The 20267-nt window shown below is 44.7% G+C and overlaps 1 protein-coding gene across 17 annotated transcripts in view; it reads right to left on the minus strand.

The window, feature by feature from the left end:
* Window positions 1-425: 425 nt before the first annotated feature.
* matn3b (matrilin 3b) overlaps window positions 426-20267 on the minus strand; it is a 67566-nt gene continuing 47724 nt past the window's right edge. For 13 of the 17 annotated variants that reach the window (XM_034195381.1, XM_034195376.1, XM_034195379.1 and 10 more), the window contains 5 exons: window positions 13228-13347; window positions 12978-13100; window positions 12644-12769; window positions 7329-7430; window positions 426-2172 (listed from right to left, as the gene is read on the minus strand). In XM_034195381.1, the coding sequence (XP_034051272.1) occupies window positions 2120-2172; window positions 7329-7430; window positions 12644-12769; window positions 12978-13100; window positions 13228-13347 (524 nt within the window). In that variant the 3' untranslated portion in view covers window positions 426-2119. The remainder of the gene's footprint in view (window positions 2173-7328; window positions 7431-12643; window positions 12770-12977; window positions 13101-13227; window positions 13348-20267) is intronic. The other 4 variants (XM_034195390.1, XM_034195386.1, XM_034195380.1 and 1 more) reach the window with 3 other exon arrangements.

Below are 20267 nucleotides of genomic sequence, written 5' to 3' on the forward strand. Positions count from 1 at the left end.
TTGCTTTTGTGTATTTTTTTTTACCTTGCTTGTGTACTCCGATCTCCGCCTCGCAGTTACCTTGAACTCAGCCTGTTTTTTGACTCTGCCTCTGTTTGCCTGCTTTGTTCCTCGACGCTGTGTATGAACCCTGCCTGGTTTATGGAAAAAGTCTCAGCCTGCACCATGTCTGCTACCTCTGCCTGTAAGCTTGACCTCTTGTGTACTGAACCCCATGCCTGTGTAACAGATGAAGCCTTTTATCCATCAAAACCAACCATGCCTGTGGAGTCTGCATTGGCCTCCACCTGTTACCTGTGTCAAGCCACCTCATGCCCTGACAGTAAAAATATTATTTAAAAAAATTTCACTGTCTTATAATGCATGGTTTTAAAAAGTGGCTTGTCGTAAGTATTTTAAAAAGTGCAATACAGTAGAGGTGAACATTTTACTCTTTCAGAATATTTAATGTTCATGTGCAAATACAATCCCAACAGAAAATAATGTGCACAAATGCAATAAAATATATCCCACACAGAACAGTTATATCACAGAAAACGTTTCATTTTGTGTTGCACACTGTAGCTAATCAGGAATTACAGCACAGATTTGTATTATGTGTAGAAATTCATTGAAACACTGCAATCAACTGACACAACTGTACGACATTAATTGTTCCAAAACATACAGCACCAAAATGATTCTTTAATGCCCAAGGCTACTGCTCAGTGTCAAAGCTGTCTATTTGTATTCATCATTAAATGCCTTATGGCTGTACGGCACTTAAACTGACAAAATTTAGTTTCTGCATAACTCAAAGCATTGATATGTAGGTTTATTTTTGTAACATGTTGCAAAATAGCTTGTTTTAATGATGAGAACATGTATATTTGGGCTTAATTCATGGCGAATATTGTCTTTCATCTCCTACATGTCTATGTTGTTTGTGAGATCAGTTTAAATTTCCTTCCCAGCATCCTTGCACAGCTCAGGGGAAGCCCCCATGTGATCTATAATGTCACTACCAAATGTAGGTCATGGTATCTCATCACTTGAATTTCTCCCCATCAGGGGTTGAAATGCTTAATTGTTTCCAGACAGTGTGAATTTTGATCATATTGGCAACATCATATTATGAATCCCTTATTTAAATGCTAAGGAATAAAATTATAATGGTGCCAAAGAAAAGTCTTCTTATGACTTAAATATTTAAAAACCCAGAGGCCGTATAGCTTTAATTGAACAGAATCATTTTGCCTTTCCCCCAAAATTGATCTATTTAATGATCCTGCAGTAAATAGCAAGAGTGCACCTTAACAATAAATAATTCCCAAGTGAAACTGTGTAGCACATTTCCAGAAACATTTCAGGTAGAAAATAAATGAAAAAAAAAAAATCAGCTACTTTACTGTGTTGTAATTTGGTCCCAAGCCAACTGGATCATGATTAATAAGAGGCTTTGCTATAATAATAATAATAATAATATGATCACAACATTAACAATAGTGATATTTCTGCATAAGACACGTATAGTCTTTAATAGATGCTTTGAGAAAATCAAATGCTCTTACAGCAGTTATTCCATAAAAAAGGAAGTGGTGCAACCTTTTCTCCAAAATAAATGAGCATTCATTATAAAACTGGATTACAAAATGACAGGAGGAAATGTTGCTTTATCCTCATACTCACATAGGAGATCATCCAGACCTGTGTTATCCATTTGTTTGTTTGTAGGGCCATAAGTTATATAAAATATATGTATTTTACAGAAAATTAACACCCTCAGTCTAAAATAAAATTTCAAAATAATAAAATATTCCTCTTTAATTGTTTAACTGTAATTTATTAATTTGCAGAGCACTTGTCAGTTGGGATGCTGGACAAAAACATTGGGAGTATGGTCCAAATGTGCCCCATGGATCTTACATTGGGCAGCCCTGATCAATACATTATACCCAATCATTAAGTCATAATATTGTGTTGTGAATGCAACAATGGAGTATTACAATATAAGACCTAAGTAGCACCAATGCATATGTCAGACAAAAATTCAGAGGAATACACAATACTACCACTAGCGAATCGGAATTGTGGGTGAATCGATTGTCCTGAACGTGTCTTCTGGGTTGTTCTGCTGATGTTAGTACTGCTGCTCATCTTCAAGCTGGCTCACTTTTTCTGAAAGCTCATCAAGTGGAAAGACAAGTCAAGGAAACTGTATCAGTCACATGACTGTCAATGAATTAAAAAGCACGATATTTGCAAAAATGAACCCCTCCAAAACAGCACATACACTCATTAGAAGAGAGTTTTTAAAAGGTTTGTCCTGTGCAAAGAATTCATGAGATTTCCCAATAAGTTGCTGGACATCACAGCCGGCTACACACAGGTACTGTGAGTGCAGTGCTGGACCTCTGACTTTTTCCCAGGGACTTGTGGCGTTCATCAGGGATGTGTTAAAACTGCTTCGCTGTCAACGCCTCAATGGACTGAGTGTTGGTTGTGGAGATCAACAACCTCAGTGCTTTTTGTAAGCGACGAAAGGTCACCGACTTTGACTTTGTGCACAAGGCGATGATCGTTGGAGAATCAATGGATGCCACAGATTAGACAATAACTGACATGATCCAGTGTGCCATCGTGGGTGGCTTGGCCTTTTTCAGATGCTGTGGTCCTCAATAACAAAGCACAGACATGTTGGATCACATGCAACGCCTGGCTCTACCTAAATAACCACTTGTTTGACACAAAGTCATTCCAGTGGTACCCAAGGATCTTCCAAACAGATCTAGTACCAAAAACATCCAGTCGTCATCTTAAGTCACTGGTTAGTGTCCAAGTCTCACAACTACACAGTGGAAGATGGCAAGAACCAAGAAAATGTATAAATTTCCATAAATCTACATGTATATCTGGTTTGTCCTTATTGTTGTGGGAAGCAGAAAAAAAAAACTGAAAGTGTGTAATTCAGTGAAATATACCAGTACTACTGTAGTGTGTGTCTGTCAAAGAAAGCTATAGCAGAACTACCAGCAACTTCTTACTGAAAACAACACAACAAACCAGTCAATCAATCAATCAATCAATTTTATTTATATAGCGCCAAATCACAACAAACAGTTGCCCCAAGGCGCTTTATATTGTAAGGCAAGGCCATACAATAATTATGTAAAAACCCCAACGGTCAAAACGACCCCCTGTGAGCAAGCACTTGGCGACAGTGGGAAGGAAAAACTCCCTTTTAACAGGAAGAACCCTCCAGCAGAACCAGGCTCAGGGAGGGGCAGTCTTCTGCTGGGACTGGTTGGGGCTGAGGGAGAGAACCAGGAAAAAGACATGCTGTGGAGGGGAGCAGAGATGAATCACTAATGATTAAATGCAGAGTGGTGCATACAGAGCAAAAAGAGAAAGAAACACTCAGTGCATCATGGGAACCCCCCAGCAGTCTAAGTCTATAACAGCATAACTAAGGGATGGTTCAGGGTCACCTGATCCAGCCCTAACTATAAGCTTTAGCAAAAAGGAAAGTTTTAAGCCTAATCTTAAAAGTAGAGAGGGTGTCTGTCTCCCTGATCTGAATTGGGAGCTGGTTCCACAGGAGAGGAGCCTGAAAGCTGAAGGCTCTGCCTCCCATTCTACTCTTACAAACCCTAGGAACTACAAGTAAGCCTGCAGTCTGAGAGCGAAGCGCTCTATTGGGGTGATATGGTACTATGAGGTCCCTAAGATAAGATGGGACCTGATTATTCAAAACCTTATAAGTAAGAAGAAGAATTTTAAATTCTATTCTAGAATTAACAGGAAGCCAATGAAGAGAGGCCAATATGGGTGAGATATGCTCTCTCCTTCTAGTCCCCGTCAGTACTCTAGCTGCAGCATTTTGAATTAACTGAAGGCTTTTCAGGGAACTTTTAGGACAACCTGATAATAATGAATTACAATAGTCCAGCCTAGAGGAAATAAATGCATGAATTAGTTTTTCAGCATCACTCTGAGACAAGACCTTTCTAATTTTAGAGATATTGCATGAATGCAAAAAAGCAGTCCTACATATTTGTTTAATATGCGCTTTGAATGACATATCCTGATCAAAAATGACTCCAAGATTTCTCACAGTATTACTAGAGGTCAGGGTAATGCCATCCAGAGTAAGGATCTGGTTAGACACCATGTTTCTAAGATTTGTGGGGCCAAGTACAATAACTTCAGTTTTATCTGAGTTTAAAAGCAGGAAATTAGAGGTCATCCATGTCTTTATGTCTGTAAGACAATCCTGCAGTTTAGCTAATTGGTGTGTGTCCTCTGGCTTCATGGATAGATAAAGCTGGGTATCATCTGCGTAACAATGAAAATTTAAGCAATACCGTCTAATAATACTGCCTAAGGGAAGCATGTATAAAGTGAATAAAATTGGTCCTAGCACAGAACCTTGTGGAACTCCATAATTAACTTTAGTCTGTGAAGAAGATTCCCCATTTACATGAACAAATTGTAATCTATTAGACAAATATGATTCAAACCACCGCAGCGCAGTGCCTTTAATACCTATGGCATGCTCTAATCTCTGTAATAAAATTTTATGGTCAACAGTATCAAAAGCAGCACTGAGGTCTAACAGGACAAGCACAGAGATGAGTCCACTGTCCGAGGCCATAAGATCATTTATAACCTTCACTAATGCTGTTTCTGTACTATGATGAATTCTAAAACCTGACTGAAACTCTTCAAATAGACCATTCCTCTGCAGATGATCAGTTAGCTGTTTTACAACTACCCTTTCAAGAATTTTTGAGAGAAAAGGAAGGTTGGAGATTGGCCTATAATTAGCTAAGATAGCTGGGTCAAGTGATGGCTTTTTAAGTAATGGTTTAATTACTGCCACCTTAAAAGCCTGTGGTACATAGCCAACTAATAAAGATAGATTGATCATATTTAAGATCGAAGCATTAAATAATGGTAGGGCTTCCTTGAGCAGCCTGGTAAGAATGGGGTCTAATAGACATGTTGATGGTTTGGATGAAGTAACTAATGAAAATAACCCAGTGACACCATGGCAATACCTAAAAAATGGGGTGTTTTTGGCTTCACACTTTAATATCTGCTTTAAGACACCCACAGAATGAGTGTAAATCTTGATTAACAGGTACGTCGTATGACTCCTTTAAGGACACAGTCTACAACTAAACAGGTTAAACACTGTAATCATGATTTTACAATTGTAGGCAACAGTAACAATAGACATGAAGATGCAAATGGCTATGGCAGATAAGTAGGGAAAGTACAACATCAGTAAGGATGTGGTCACCTGTTTTAAGTAACATTTGCCTGGTAGAAATACAGTAGTGTTCACAATAATAGTAGCATCTGCTGTTGACGCTACAAACTCAAAGCTATTATGTTCAAACTGCTTTTTTAGCAATCCTGTGAATCACTAAACTAGTATTTAGTTGTATAACCACAGTTTTTCATGATTTCTTTACATCTGCAAGGCATTAATTTTGTTGGTTTGGAACCAAGATTTTGCTGATTTACTAGTGTGCTTGGGGTCATTATCTTGTTGAAACACCCATTTCAAGGGCATGTCCTCTTCAGCATAAGGCAACATGACCTCTTCAAGTATTTTGACATATCCAAATTGATCCATGATACCTGGTATGTGATATATAGGCCCAACACCATAGTAGGAGAAACATGCCCATATCATGATGCTTGCACCACCATGCTTCACTGTCTTCACTGTGAACTGTGGCTTGAATTCAGAGTTTGGGGGTCGTCTCACAAACTGTCTGTGGCCCTTGGACCCAAAAAGAACAATTTTACTCTCATCAGTCCACAAAATATTCCTCCATTTCTCTTTAGGCCAGTTGATGTGTTCTTTGGCAAATTGTAACCTCTTCTGCACATGTCTTTTATTTAACAGAGGGACTTTGCGGGGGATTCTTGCAAATAAATTAGCATCACACAGGCGTCTTCTAACTGTCACAGCACTTACAGGTAACTCCAGACTGTCTTTGATCATCTTGGAGCTGATCAATGTTGAGCCTTTGCCATTCTGGTTATTCTATCCATTTTGATGGTTGTTTTCCATTTTCTTCCACGCGTCTGTTTTTTTTTTTTTTTGGCCATTTTAAAGCATTGGAGATCATTGTAGATGAACAGCCTATAATTTTTTTGCACCTGTGTATAAGTTTTCCCCTCTCCAATCAACTTTTTAATCAAACTACGCTGTTCTTCTGAACAATGTCTTGAACGTCCCATTTTCCTCAGGCTTTCAAAGAGAAAAGCATGTTCAACAGGTGCTGGCTTCATCCTTAAATAGGGGACACCTGATTCACACCTGTTTGTTCCACAAAACTGACGAACTCACTGACTGAATGCCACACTACTATTATTGTGAACACCCCCTTTTCTACTTTTTTTTACTAATAGCCCAATTTCATAGCCTTAAGAGTGTGCATATCATGAATGCTTGATCTTGTTGGATTTGTGAGAATCTACTGAATCTACTGGTACCTTGTTTCCCATGTAACAATAAGAAATATACTCAAAACCTGGATTAATCTTTTTAGTCACATAGCACTACTATTATTCTGAACACTACTGTATGACCATGGCCCCAAATACTTTGACCTTCATTACTGAATGACTTTTGGGTTGACCTGTATTCACATACCAAGATTAGAACAAATCAGGCAAAGGACTATGGAAGGAGTACACTGACAAAAAGACATGCCAGGTTTGACATGTTCATGGGCAAACTGCAGCGGGAGAGAGAAAAAAATCATCAAAACTTTGACCTTTGAGTTTAATATTTGGTGTTTGGTTACTTTGATCTTGCATGGGTAATTCCTGCATTCATCTACATATGTGGACTAAGGCTGGTGAAAATCTGAGTGAAAAAACAAAACTGACCTTTGACCAAAGAAACCTTGACCCCAGTATTTGAGTTTTGTCAAATTTGACCTTGCTTGGGTGATTCCAGCACCTAGCTTCATATGCACGTATGTTTGGTAGAGAGCAGAGTGAAATCAAATTTTGATCCTTGACCTTTGCTAAAACAAACCCTTTCAGGGTGCTCAACAGTGTCCCATGAAGGGCCAAGACAGTGAAGGTTTAGCTTCAGTCATTCGCCTCAACAGGTGCTTTGACTTGAGTTGCATCCTTCAACTTAAAGTCCTGATCGTCTGTGAAACTGTCTGCTGAGGTGATCGGCAACAAGGAGAACCTGCACCATCTTGGTCCTTCATTGTATTAAAGGACCTGCGGACTACAGACAGACAAATGTTACTCAGATATAATATGTACTTTCCAGCCTCTTGCTGAAATCAATTTGCCAAGCAAAAGGATATGTTTCCTGCTCAGCTCCTGAATGGCTGATAGAACTTTTCTCTGGAACACCAGCTGAGCTTCACACATACAGGCATCTTGAGTGATTTCACTTCTCATTTCCTCTGAAAGAGTTTGAAAAACAATTGGACAAAGTACATGATATATATATACATATATATATATATATATATATATATATATATATATATATATATATATATATATATATATATATATATATATATATATCAGCTAAAAACACGTTTCTATTTCACTCAGCATTTTCTGAAACCCTAAAGAGTCTGAACAGAGATCAGGTAACAAATTCAGCTTGTTCCAAAGCAGCTAATTTCAATGTGTCGCTGTTTATGTGACTAGGAAGTAAAATTAAAAAATAAAAATCAAGCAGTATGTTGAAGTATGTTGTCCTGTTACCCATCACCCATACCAATGGACTAAAGACTTTGATGATATAATAGTTTCAGTGACAATGGAAGGGTAAAAAAATAAACATGAAATTATATCACAAAGATCAGATACAATTATGATTTTGCTTTTGTGAGTGATATTAGGTTGTATCATATTAAATTTACAGCAAAGAATTAATGACAGGAATAACAGAGTAGGTTATACTCATGGAAACATGTCAATCCTGATTTTCAGACACACGCTAATCATCATTATACTCACAGGCAACATTAAATCACGAAATATATATATATATCAGATTGTTACAGAAGGGACAAGGGATGTGGTGAACCAGTTCAATGTTTGTGGGTTTTTGCAATGACCAGAATTTAAATCCATTTCTTTATCACACCAGTGTGTTCGCAGTCGCTGGTTCCGTGCAGCAGCACAGCCTGTTTATGTGCTGCAAACTGTGCTATAAATGTTGCAAAGCAGCAGCAGATGAATTTGTTCTTGGAGCCTAATAGTCAACTGCAGGCTTCTTCATAACTAAAAAATAAAAAAGAAATATAACTATTATCAATCCAACTTTATACAGAGCACAATGAAAACATGAGGTCAGACCATCAGGATTAATATTTTCGTGTCTGGAGAGTGAAACTAATTAAAACAACACTGACTATGTGAACTCTTGTTGAGTTGCTCATTCACATAACGTTCTGTTTTGAGATCTTCTGCATCCACTTTCAGGGACTTTCGGGGTGATGGTTAATGACTTCTCCTCCTCCACAGTTCCTCTGACCACTGGTGTGCCCCAGGGCAGTATCCTCGGACCGCTCTTGTTCTCTTTGTACATGCTTCCACTGAGTTCAGTCATCACCAAACACAATCTTCAGTTTCATTTTTATGCCAATGACCTCCAGATTTATATGCCAGTTGTGCCTAATAATACAAGTGCTTTGGACTCCATACATAGCTTTTTTAAGGATATTAAGGACTAGCTGGCTCAGAATTTTCTGCACCTTAATGAAGCCAAAACAGAGTGTATTCTGTTTGGAGCTAAAACTAACTCTGATCCAGATCTTGGCTCCCTGGCTCCTTATCGTAGGGCTGTGGTAAGGAACCTTGGTGTGCGGTTTGACGACTGTTTAAAATTTGAGAAACAAATTGACAGTGTGGTAAGAGCCAGTTTTTTCCAGCTGAGACTCCTGGCAAAAGTCAAACCCTTTCTAAGCCAAAAGGACCTTGAAAAGGCTATGCATGCTTTTATCAGCTCCCGGATTGACTATTGCAATGCACTTTATGTTGGTATCACTCAAGGCTCTCTAAACCGACTCCAACTGGTCCAGAATGCTGCTGCTCGCCTGTTGACCAATACCAGGAAGCACAGCCACATCACTCCTGTACTTTACTCCCTGCACTGTCTTCCAGTCCGTTTTACAGTTGATTTTAAACTGTTAATGTTTGTTTTTAAAGCTGTAAATGGCATTGCACCTTCTTATTTATGTGACCTGTTAAAAACACACAACCCTGTCAGAGCACTTCGGTCTGCTGACCAAAACTTTCTTGAGGTTCCCAGGTCCAGGTCCAAACAATGGGGTGACCATTCTTTTGCAGTAGCAGGTCCTAAGTTGTGGAATGCATTACCTCCTGAACTGAGGTCCATTAATAGCTTGCCTCTGTTTAAAGCTAAGTTAAAAACATACTTGTTCAGGGCAGCTTTTTGCACATAATTGCTTTGACACTTTTTTGTCTATTTTTATTGTATTTTGGATGCTCTTATTGTGTTTTATTGTGTTTTTCGTACTTTTCTTTTTATTTTATCTCTAGCTGGTGCTATTGGAAAGCACTTTGGTTCAGTGAAAACTGTTGTAAAGTGCTATAGAAATAAAACTTGACTGATTGATTGATCCACACACAACTGCATGTTGAAAATGTATTAAATACAGTAATTCTACACAAATTTGTATGCTGTACTCTGAAGTAGGGATGGGACTGATCCGATCCAATATCGGTACTGGGTTCCGATACCAATGAAATTCACGGATCGGAAATTTCCGGTACAACCTGCGGAGTTTTCCGATCCAGGAGCCGTCTGTGTGTGTGTGTGTGTGTGTGTGTGCTGAAACATCTCCACAGGTGTTGTGGAGATGTTTGGCTGTGGAGTGGTGGTGGGGGGGATCTGAAGGGGGTCATGTCTCAATGAGACGCAGAGTAATGACACACGTCTCTGTTTGGGAGGTCTCTTCTACAGTTTGCAGCCAGCGAGCAGGTGAGCATTGCAGAGTGCTGTGGCTGACATGTTGAAACACAGCAAAGCAAGACAGCAACGTGCAATGTTTGTACCAAGAAGCAGAAGCTCTGTCACGACCTACAATACAGAGAACTTAATCAAACATTTCAAAAAGCACCACATTATTCACATTAAAATCACTAAGGGCCCTTGGGCAAGGTCCTTAATCCCCAAGTTGCTCCCGGTGTGTAGAGAGTGCTTTGCGTGGCAGCACTCTGACATCGGTGTGTGCGTGTGTTTGTGTGAATGGGGGAATGTGAGGCATAATTGTAAAGCACCTTAAGTATCTGATGCAGATGGAAAAGTGCTTTATAAATGCAGTCTGTATTGCTGGAGTGCAGTAAACCAGAAACTAGAACTTCGCAGTAGTCCAGTCTAGAAGAGACAAATGCAGGAATCTGAACAAGACCCCGAGGTACTTGAACACCTTACCCAGAGTAAGCAACCCATCAGTTTCCTGGTGAGAACCATCGTCTCAGATAAGAGGTGCTGATCCTCATCCTAGCCGCTCCACACTTTGCTGCAGTGATGAGGCCCTGAGCCCACTGATTGAAGACCCTCCTCCCCCTGACTACGCCTCGGTATCCTGTCTATGAATATCACAAACAGGATTGGTGACAAGATGCAGCCCTGGCGGAGGCCGACCCCCACCGGAAACGAGTCCGACTTACTGCCAAGAACCTGAACACAGCTCTTGCTTTGGGAGTACTGACACTGGATGGTCCTGAGAAGGGACCCCCTCACTCCATACTTCTGCAGCACCTCCCACAGTATCTCCCGGGTACCCAATCATACACCTTCTCCAAGTCCACAAAACACATGTAGACTGGATGGACATACTCCCAGGCCCCCTCTAGGATCCTTGTGAGAGTGAAGAGTTGGTCAGTTGTTCCACAGCAAGGACAGAACCCACATTGTTCCTCTTCAAGCTGAGGTTCGACTATCGGCTGAACCCTCCTTTCCAGCACCTGGAGTAGACTTTACCAGGGAGGCTGAGTAGTGTGATGCCCCTGTAATTTTCACACACTCTCCGGCCCCCTTTTTTAAATATGGGGACCACCACCCCAGTTTGCCACTCCTTAGGCACTGTTCCAGACCTTCACACAATGTTAAAGAGATGTCTCAATGTCCCTCCACACCCAGAGCCTTCAGCATTTGTAGATGGATCTCATCAACCCCCGGAACTTCAGTGACCCATACAGGACTCCATTCAGGGACTCCAAGAAGGCAAAATACTCTGAAGTGCTGTTCGGTGCAGACGCACAAACAACAGTCAGAGTCCCAAGCAGAGCGTAGGGAGGTGACCCTCTCATGTACCGGGGTAAAAGCCAACGCAGCGGCACTCAGCTAGGGGCTTGTCAGTGTCCCCACACCTGCCCAGCATCTCACACCATGGGCAACACCAGAGAAGAATAATTCAACCCCTATCATGGAGAGTCGTTCCAGAAGCCGAGGCTGTCGTGGATGTGAGGCCCACCAGATCTAACTGGTCGCGCTCCACCTCCTGCACAAGCTCTGGCTCCTTCCCCCACAGCGAGGTGACGTTCCACACCCCCAGAGCTCCATTACAACATTATGACATTACCAATACAATCAAAATTTGCATTGTCTAGAAAAACATGAATAAGAAGTTCCCCTGAAGGGTAAATTTTCAAAAGAACAGATGAGCTTGAACTACTTATGGCAGTGATGGCTGAGACCCACTCAGTCAATGACAGTGATGTCATAGATCATGTGGGGGTTCCCCAGACCTGCGCGAGGGATTCTGGGAAGGATACAGCGACAGCCAATCAGAGGCACCATGACGTCACTGACTGGTCTCTCGGGCTGCTAATCCAACGTGGCGGAAAATGCGCCAAAGCTGTGTTTCTGTGTAAATCTAACGTGTTTCTCATGTATTATCTAAAAGCTCGTGAGAAATAAACCTGATAACACCTCTGAAGTGATTTACAAAACATCTCACAGACATTAGTGTGCACGCTATGTGTGCATGCATCACCTGAGGTCAAAGGTAAATTATGGTCTTTTCAAAAGCTCATGAGAAATAAATCTGATAACACCTCTGAAGTGATTTACAAAACATCTCACAGACATCAGTGTGCACGCTATGTGTGCACACATCACCAGAGGTCAAAGGTAAATGATGGTCTTTTCAAAAGCTCATGAGAAATAAACCTGATAACACCTCTGAAGTGATTTACAAAACATCTCACGGACATCAGTGTGCACGCTATGTGTGCATGCATCACCCGAGGTCAAAGGTAAATTATGGTCTTTCCAAAAGCTCATGCATGCGCACATGCACATCCTCCTGCAGACTGCATTAAAGAGAAAAGAAAATATTCATTATGGAATTCCTCCCAGATAAACATGTTTTCTTTATTAAAATAAGCTGTAATTTTACAAAATGTTTAAAAAATAAACAGACATTATAATGCTTGGATGTTGGGAGAAATTAAATTTTGTCAATTTAATGAAATTTGAGTGGCTCTATAGCTTTAAAGAATCTGAAAGTAGCCGGCACAAAGGGTCTCGGTAGGTGAAAATCCCAACGCCTGCTGGCATAATTTGAATTTGCTGAATAATAATCATTTTAAGCAATAGCTTGAATAAAGGAAAGGAAAAGTTTCTTACGTGAGCATGTTTTCTGATCCACACCCAGAATATATCCCATTCGGCACTGGCAGATGTACGAGTTCCCACTGTTGACACAAAGCTGCTGACACTCGTGTCCCTGGGCACAGATATCAAATTCTGAACCTGAAAGACAAATTCACACCTCAGTGACTTGGTCTCTTTAGAGACAAAATTCCTCCTAAGAGAGTTGTTTTTTTACCATCCCCACTCCCCCGTTACGTTCATTTTTCATTCACATTGCTGAACCTGTTGGGACTCTACAGAGCTCTGAAATATGGCGCTTTGTGGAAATTTCAGAAATTGTATCAAAATTGAAAATTCACGTTCTTACGTGAGCATGTTTTCTGGTCCGGATTCAATATAAATCCCGTTTGACACTTGCAGACGTACGAATCACCACTGCTGCTGACACAAATGTGCTGACAGTCATGTCCCTGGGCACACGGGTCCAAACCTGAAAACAAACACTTCTGCATCTAGTGACATCGGTCTTAGGGCTCGGAACCCAACATGAGCTCACTGACTGAATGTTGTGATCATGTGCTCCACAGGATGTCTTGTACAGAGGTCCAGGTTCTTACGTGAGCATGTTTTCTGGTCTGCATTCAATACATAGTCCACTCGACACTTGCAGACATACGAGTCATCAGTGTTGATGCAAATCTGCTGGCAGTCATGTCCCCGGGGACACACATCTGAACCTGAAAGAGACACTTCCAGCTCATCAACTTGGTATCAAATCAAATCAAATCAATTTTATTTATATAGCGCCAAATCACAACAAACAGTTGCCCCAAGGCGCTTCATATTGCAAGGCAAAAGCCATACAATAATTACAGAAAAACCCCAACGGTCAAAACGACACCCTGTGAGCAAGCACTTGGCGACAGTGGGAAGGAAAAACTCCCTTTTAACAGGAAGAAACCTCCAGCAGAACCAGGCTCAGGGAGGGGCAGTCTTCTGCTGGGACTGGTTGGGGCTGAGGGAGAGAATCAGGAAAAAGACATGCTGTGGAGGGGAGCAGAGATCAATCACTAATGATTAAATGCAGAGTGGTGCATACAGAGCAAAAAGAGGTGAATAAAAAGAAACACTGGGTGCATCATGGGAACCTCCCAGCAGTCTAAGGCTATAGCAGCATAACTAAGGGATGGTTCAGGGTCACCTGATCCAGCCCTAACTATAAGCTTTAGCAAAAAGGAAAGTTTTAAGCCTAATCTTAAAAGTAGAGAGGGTGTCTGTCTCCCTGATCTGAATTGGGAGCTGGTTCCACAGGAGAGGAGCCTGAAAGCTGAAGGCTCTGCCTCCCATTCTACTCTTAAAAACCCTAGGAACTACAAGTAAGCCTGCAGTCTGAGAGTGAAGCGCTCTATTGGGGTGATATGGTACTATGAGATCCCTAAGATAAGATGGGAACTGATTATTCAAAACCTTATAAGTAAGAAGAAGAATTTTAAATTCTATTCTGGAATTAACAGGAAGCCAATGAAGAGAGGCCAATATGGGTGAAATATGCTCTCTCCTTCTAGTCCCCGTCAGTACTCTAGCTGCAGCATTTTGAATTAACTGAAGGCTTTTCAGGGAACTTTTAGGACAACCTGATAATAATGAATTACAATAGTCCAGCCTAGAGGAAATAAATGCATGAATTAGTTTTTCAGCATCACTCTGAGACAAGACCTTTCTAATTTTAGAGATATTGCGCAAATGTAAAAAAGCAGTCCTACATATTTGTTTAATATGCACATTGAAGGACATATCCTGATCAAAAATGACTCCAAGATTTCTCACAGTATTACTAGAGGTCAGGGTAATGCCATCCAGAGTGAGGATCTGGTTAGACACCATGTTTCTAAGATTTGTGGGGCCAAGTACAATAACTTCAGTTTTATCTGAGTTTAAACTGCATCAATTAAAAATCCTTTAGTAATTTATCAAATCTGAGAGAAATTCTTGCAAATTACGGACGTTCTTGCTGAATGCCATCTTGGGCATTATTGAAGTACAGCAAAAAAAAAAAAAAAAAGACTGCACAGCCATGAAATCTGATCAAACTACAACAAAACACTTCTTATGTGTGCATGTTTTCTTGTCTGGGCTCAACACGTATCCCGTTTGACATTTGCATGTATATGAGTCACTGCTGCTGACACAAATCTTCTGGCAGTCATGTCCCTGAGAACACACACCGGCACCTGCAAAGACACACTCTCACATGTAACTGACTTAGTCCACTTAGAGACAAACAAGGACCACTGGTGGAGTTTGTAAAGGACTTTGATTCGTATCTCTTGGGGATCAGTTCCATTTGGTGGTCTCATGATCCAGTCAGCCCACAAACAACTGTGTTTGATACACAATGCACAACTCATCATACTTTAGTTATACCCTTTGTCATATCCATGAATCTTGCAAATGCACTTCCTCATAATCTGTATGATGGATTTTAATGAAACTTTGAAAGAAAATAAGTCTGGTCCGACCTCTCTTATAGGGGAGACAGTGGGACTGACTGGTTGGTTGTTTTTTAGGTTGACCAGTTTGTTAGATCAGGTGTTTCATTAATTCTGATTAAAAAAGGTTTGCTACCACTGATATATAATACATGCAAGTAACTAGTATGGCAGAGCAGAGGGCATCATTTTAGGAGTCTGGTCACAGATCGTTAGTTATTTTACATTTAGGTGTGTACTTGAATCCTTTGGACTCCACATCATCAAACCTGTTGTGAAAGTGTCGTGACACGGACCCACAACAGGGGGCGTTAATGAACGGACAATGGATAGCCAAAAGTAACAATTTAATGTTGTGAATCACACAACAACGTACAGACAACAACAATATAGTGACTGTCAATCATACACCAGGTGACGTGTGGGCAGGCTCGACGATAGAAGACGCCTGGCGAGAGAAGAGCCAGATCCACACAGCTTCCACCGCCAATGGAGCTGAAGAACACTGGAGCCGCCAAGCCCTGCGCCCCAGGTGGCCGCTGTCTTCAGCAGTCAGACCCGGTACTGCTGGCAGAGAACAGAGACAGTCCTGATGAGTGTGAGGTCGCACACTCAGTAATCCCACAGTCTGTATTCAGTAAGGAGGGAGCACCTCCACCTCAAATCACACACTCGTGCAGCTCCTGTCTAACCACTTATCTGGTTGGGGTGTGAAGCGAAGCCGTCGCTGATCACACCAAACGCCAATCCCACAGATAAGGCAACACCACAGGATAACGGCTGCAAAAGAAGTTCAAACTATTACACAATGTTTTTGTTCAGCAGAGAAAATTACCTGATTGGTAGTTGATTTCTCGGCGAGGAGGTGGAGTCGCAGTCCGGCCTTTATGGAGATGGTGATGAATTGGCTGAGTGGCAGCTGGTGCTGATGAAGAGTTACAGCTGTCACTCCCAGTGGCTCCGGCGCCCTCTTGTGCTTGAAGCCCACACTCCAAGCAGGGTGCCGTCTGGTGATGGTGGGCCAGCAGTACCTCCTCTTCAGCGGCCCACACAACAGGACCCCCCCCTCAACGGGCGCCTCCTGGCGCCCGACCAGGCTTGTCCGGGTGCCGCCGGTAGAAGTCGGCCAGGAGGGCCGGGTCCAGGATGAAGCTCCTCTTCACCCAGGAGCGTTCTTCGGGTCCATACCCCTCCCAGTCCACCAGATACTGGAACCCCCGGCCCTTTCGACGGACATCCAGGAGCCTGCGCACGGTCCAGGCAGGCTGTCCATCTATGATCCGGGCAGGAGGCGGCGCCGGTCCGGGGGTACAGAGGGGTGAAACGTGGTGTGGTTTGACGCGTGACACATGAAAAACCGGGTGGATCCGCAGTGAAGCTGGCAGCTTCAGCTTCACTGCGGCTGGACTGAGGATCTTGAGTATGGGGAAAGGTCCAATGTATTTGTCCTTCAACTTTTGGGATTCCACTTGCAGGGGAATGTCCTTTGTAGAAAGCCAAACCTCCTGCCCAGGCTGATACGCAGGGGCCGGAGCACGCCGGCGGTCCGCATGGTTCTTGGCCCTCGTCCAGGCTTTGAGCAGGGCAGAGCGGGCGGTACGCCACACCCGACGGCACCTTCTCAGATGGGCCTGGACCGAGGGCACCCCGACCTCTCCCTCCACTAGCGGGAACAATGGGGGCTGGTACCCCAAACACACTTCAAACGGGGAGAGGCCAGTGGCAGACAAGACTTGGCTGTTATGAGCGTACTCGATCCAGGCCAGATGGTCACTCCAGGCAGTCAGGTGCGCGGAGGTCACGCAGCGGAGGGCCTGCTCCAGTTCCTGGTTAGTCCGCTCTGCCTGCCCATTCGTCTGGGGGTGGTACCCAGACGAGAGACTGACGGTGGCCCCCAGTTCCCTGTAGAAACTCCTCCAGACCTGGGAGGAGAACTGAGGACCACGATCTGAGACAATGTCTGCTGGAATCCCATGCAGACGCACGACGTGGTGGACCAGGAGGTCTGCAGTCTCCTGGGCCTTCGGGAGCTTCGGGAGGGCCACGAAGTGGGCCGCCTTGGAGAACCGGTCCACTATCGTTAAGATGGTGGTGTTGCCCTGGGACGGCGGGAGGCCCGTGACAAAGTCCAGGCCAATATGAGACCAGGGGCGACGAGGCACGGGCAGAGGCTGGAGGAGGCCTTGGGCCTTGTGGTGGTCGGCTTTGCCCCTGGCACAGGTGGTGCAGGCCTGGACATATTCCCGGATGTCGGCTTCCATAGACGCCCACCAGAAGTGCTGCCGGACCACTGCCACGGTCCTTCGCACCCCTGGATGACAGGAGAGCTTGGAACCGTGACAGAAGTCAAGGACCGCAGCCCTGGCCTCTGGTGGGACGTACAGCTTGTCCTTCGGACCTGTCCCCGGGTCCGGGCTCCGTGTCAGGGCCTCCCGGACGGTCTTCTCCACGTCCCAGGTAAGGGTGGCCACGACAGTGGACTCGGGGATGATGGTGTCAGGGGGGTCTGACGGCTCGGTCTTGACCTCCTCTTCATGCACCCGGGACAGGGCGTCAGACCGTTGGTTCTTTGTCCCGGGGCGGTAGGTGATCCGGAAGTCAAAACGCTCAAAGAACAGCGACCAGTGGGCTTGCCTGGGGTTCAGACGCTTCGCGGTCCGGATGTACTCCAGGTTCCGATGGTCTGTGAAAACCGTGAATGGTACCGATGCTCCCTCCAACAGGTGTCTCCACTCCTCAAGAGCCTCCTTCAACGCAAGAAGTTCCCGATTGCCGACGTCATAGTTCCGTTCAGCTGGGGTCAACCTGCGGGAAAAGTAGGCACATGGATGGAGAACCTTGTCGGACTCCCCGCTCTGGGACAGCACGGCTCCTATCCCTGAGTCAGAGGCGTCCACTTCAACAACAAACTGGCGCTTGGGATCGGGCTGCACCAGAACCGGTGCAGTCGAGAACCGAAGTTTCAACTCCCTAAACGCGGCTTCGCACCGATCCGACCAGGTGAAGGGGACTTTTGTGGAGGTCAGGGCTGTCAGGAGGCTAACTACCTGACTGTAGCCCTTGATGAACTTCCGGTAGAAATTTGCAAAACCGAGGAACTGTTGTAGTTTCCTACGGTTCGTTGTTTGGGGCCAATCTCTCACCGCCGCAACCTTGGCCGGATCAGGGGCGACGGAGTTGGAGGAGATTATGAACCCCAGGAAAGACAAAGAAGTGCGGTGGAACTCACACTTCTCGCCCTTCACAAACAGCCGGTTCTCCAACAACCGCTGTAGGACCTGACGTACATGCTTGACATGGGTCTCAGGATCCGGAGAAAAGATGAGTATATCGTCTAGATATCCGAAGACAAACCGATGCAGGAAGTCCCGCAAGACGTCATTAACCAACGCTTGGAACGTCGCGGGCGCATTGGTGAGGCCGAACGGCATGACCAGGTACTCAAAGTGACCTAACGGGGTGTTAAATGCCATCTTCCACTCGTCTCCCTCCCGGATCCGAACCAGGTGATAAGCATTCCTAAGATCCAATTTCGTGAAAATTTGGGCTCCATGCAGGGGCGTGAACACTGAATCCAACAGAGGTAACGGGTATCAGTTGCGAACCGTGATCTCGTTCAGCCCTCTGTAATGAATGCATGGACGGAGTCCGCCGTCCTTCTTACCCACAAAAAAGAAACCAGCACCCATCGGGGAGGTGGAGTTCCAGATCAACCCGGCAGCTAACGAGTCCCGGATGTAGGTCTCCATTGATTCGCGTTCCGGACGTGAGAGGTTGTACAGCCTGCTGGATGGGTACTCAGCGCCCGGTATCAAATCAATGGCACAATCATACGGACGGTGCAGGGGCAGCGTGAGTGCCAGATCCTTGCTGAAGACGTCAGCAAGGTCGTGGTACTCGGCTGGCACCGCCGCCAGATTGGGGGGACTAAAACCTCCTCCTTAGCTGTCACACCGGGTGGAACCGAGGATCCTAAACACTCCCGGTGGCAGGTTTCGCTCCACTGTACCACAACCCCAGACGGCCAATCAATCCGGGGATTGTGTTTTAACACCCATGGAAAACCCAAAATCACTCGGGAGGTAGAAGGTGTTACATAAGACACAATCTCTTCCCTGTGATTCCCAGACACCACCAATGTCACTGGCTGTGTCTGGTGTGTGATTATTGGAAGAAGGGTGCCATCTAGTGCCCGCACCGACAATGGTGACGGTAAGGCCACTAGAGGGAGCCCAACCTCCCTTGCCCATCTGTTATCCAGCAGATTCCCCTCCGACCCCGTGTCCACCAGTGCTGGGGCGTGAAGGGTTAGATCCCCACTCAGGATCGTGACTGGGATACGTGCAGATCGTCTGGGTCTCCCCACGTGGGTGTTGTGACCCACCCTTAGCCCAGTCTCTAAGGACGAGCGCTGCTGTTTTGACCGTTTGGTGCATTCTCTCTGTGTGTGCTCGGTAGAGCTGCAGAGAAAACACTCTCCACGGATCAGCCTCCTTTGTCTCTGGTCTGATCGTTTTTTGGCCCTGCTCGTTTCCATAGCAACGTCAGCAGGGGGAGCTGTTGTCACGTGGAGAGCTCTGGCAGTGGAGCGTGGGGAAGTCGGCTTCCTTTCGGACCCGGGAGGAAGAGGGATGGCTTGTGCTTGACCACGCCCCTCGCCTCGCTCCCGTCGGTGTTCCGTTAATCGGTTGTCTAACCGTATAACCAGGTCGATAAGCCCATCTAAATCCCGCGGCTCGTCCTGCACTACCAGGTGCTCTTTAAGGACCAGAGACAGTCCGTTTACAAAGGCGGCGCGGAGCGCAACAGCATTCCAGCCGGCTCGTGCTGCCGCGATGCGGAAGTCGACTGCATACTTCGCTGCGCTCCGACGCCCCTGCCGTATCAACAGCAGCACACTTGAAGCGGTCTCGCCTCTATGAGGGTGGTCGAACACCTGTCGGAACTCTCTCACAAACTCAGTATAAACCGTTAGGAGCCGTGAATTCTGCTCCCAAAGCGCCGTAGCCCAGGCGCGTGCCTCTCCTCGAAGCAAATTTATAACGTAAGCCACCCGGCTGGCGTCTGACGCGTACATGACGGGACGCTGTGAAAAGACGAGCGAGCACTGCATCAAGAAGTCCGCGCACGTCTCCACACAGCCTCCGTACGGCTCCGGAGGGCTTATG

This window comes from Thalassophryne amazonica, chromosome 19 (assembly GCF_902500255.1).
Source record: "Thalassophryne amazonica chromosome 19, fThaAma1.1, whole genome shotgun sequence".
NCBI lineage: Eukaryota > Metazoa > Chordata > Actinopteri > Batrachoidiformes > Batrachoididae > Thalassophryne > Thalassophryne amazonica.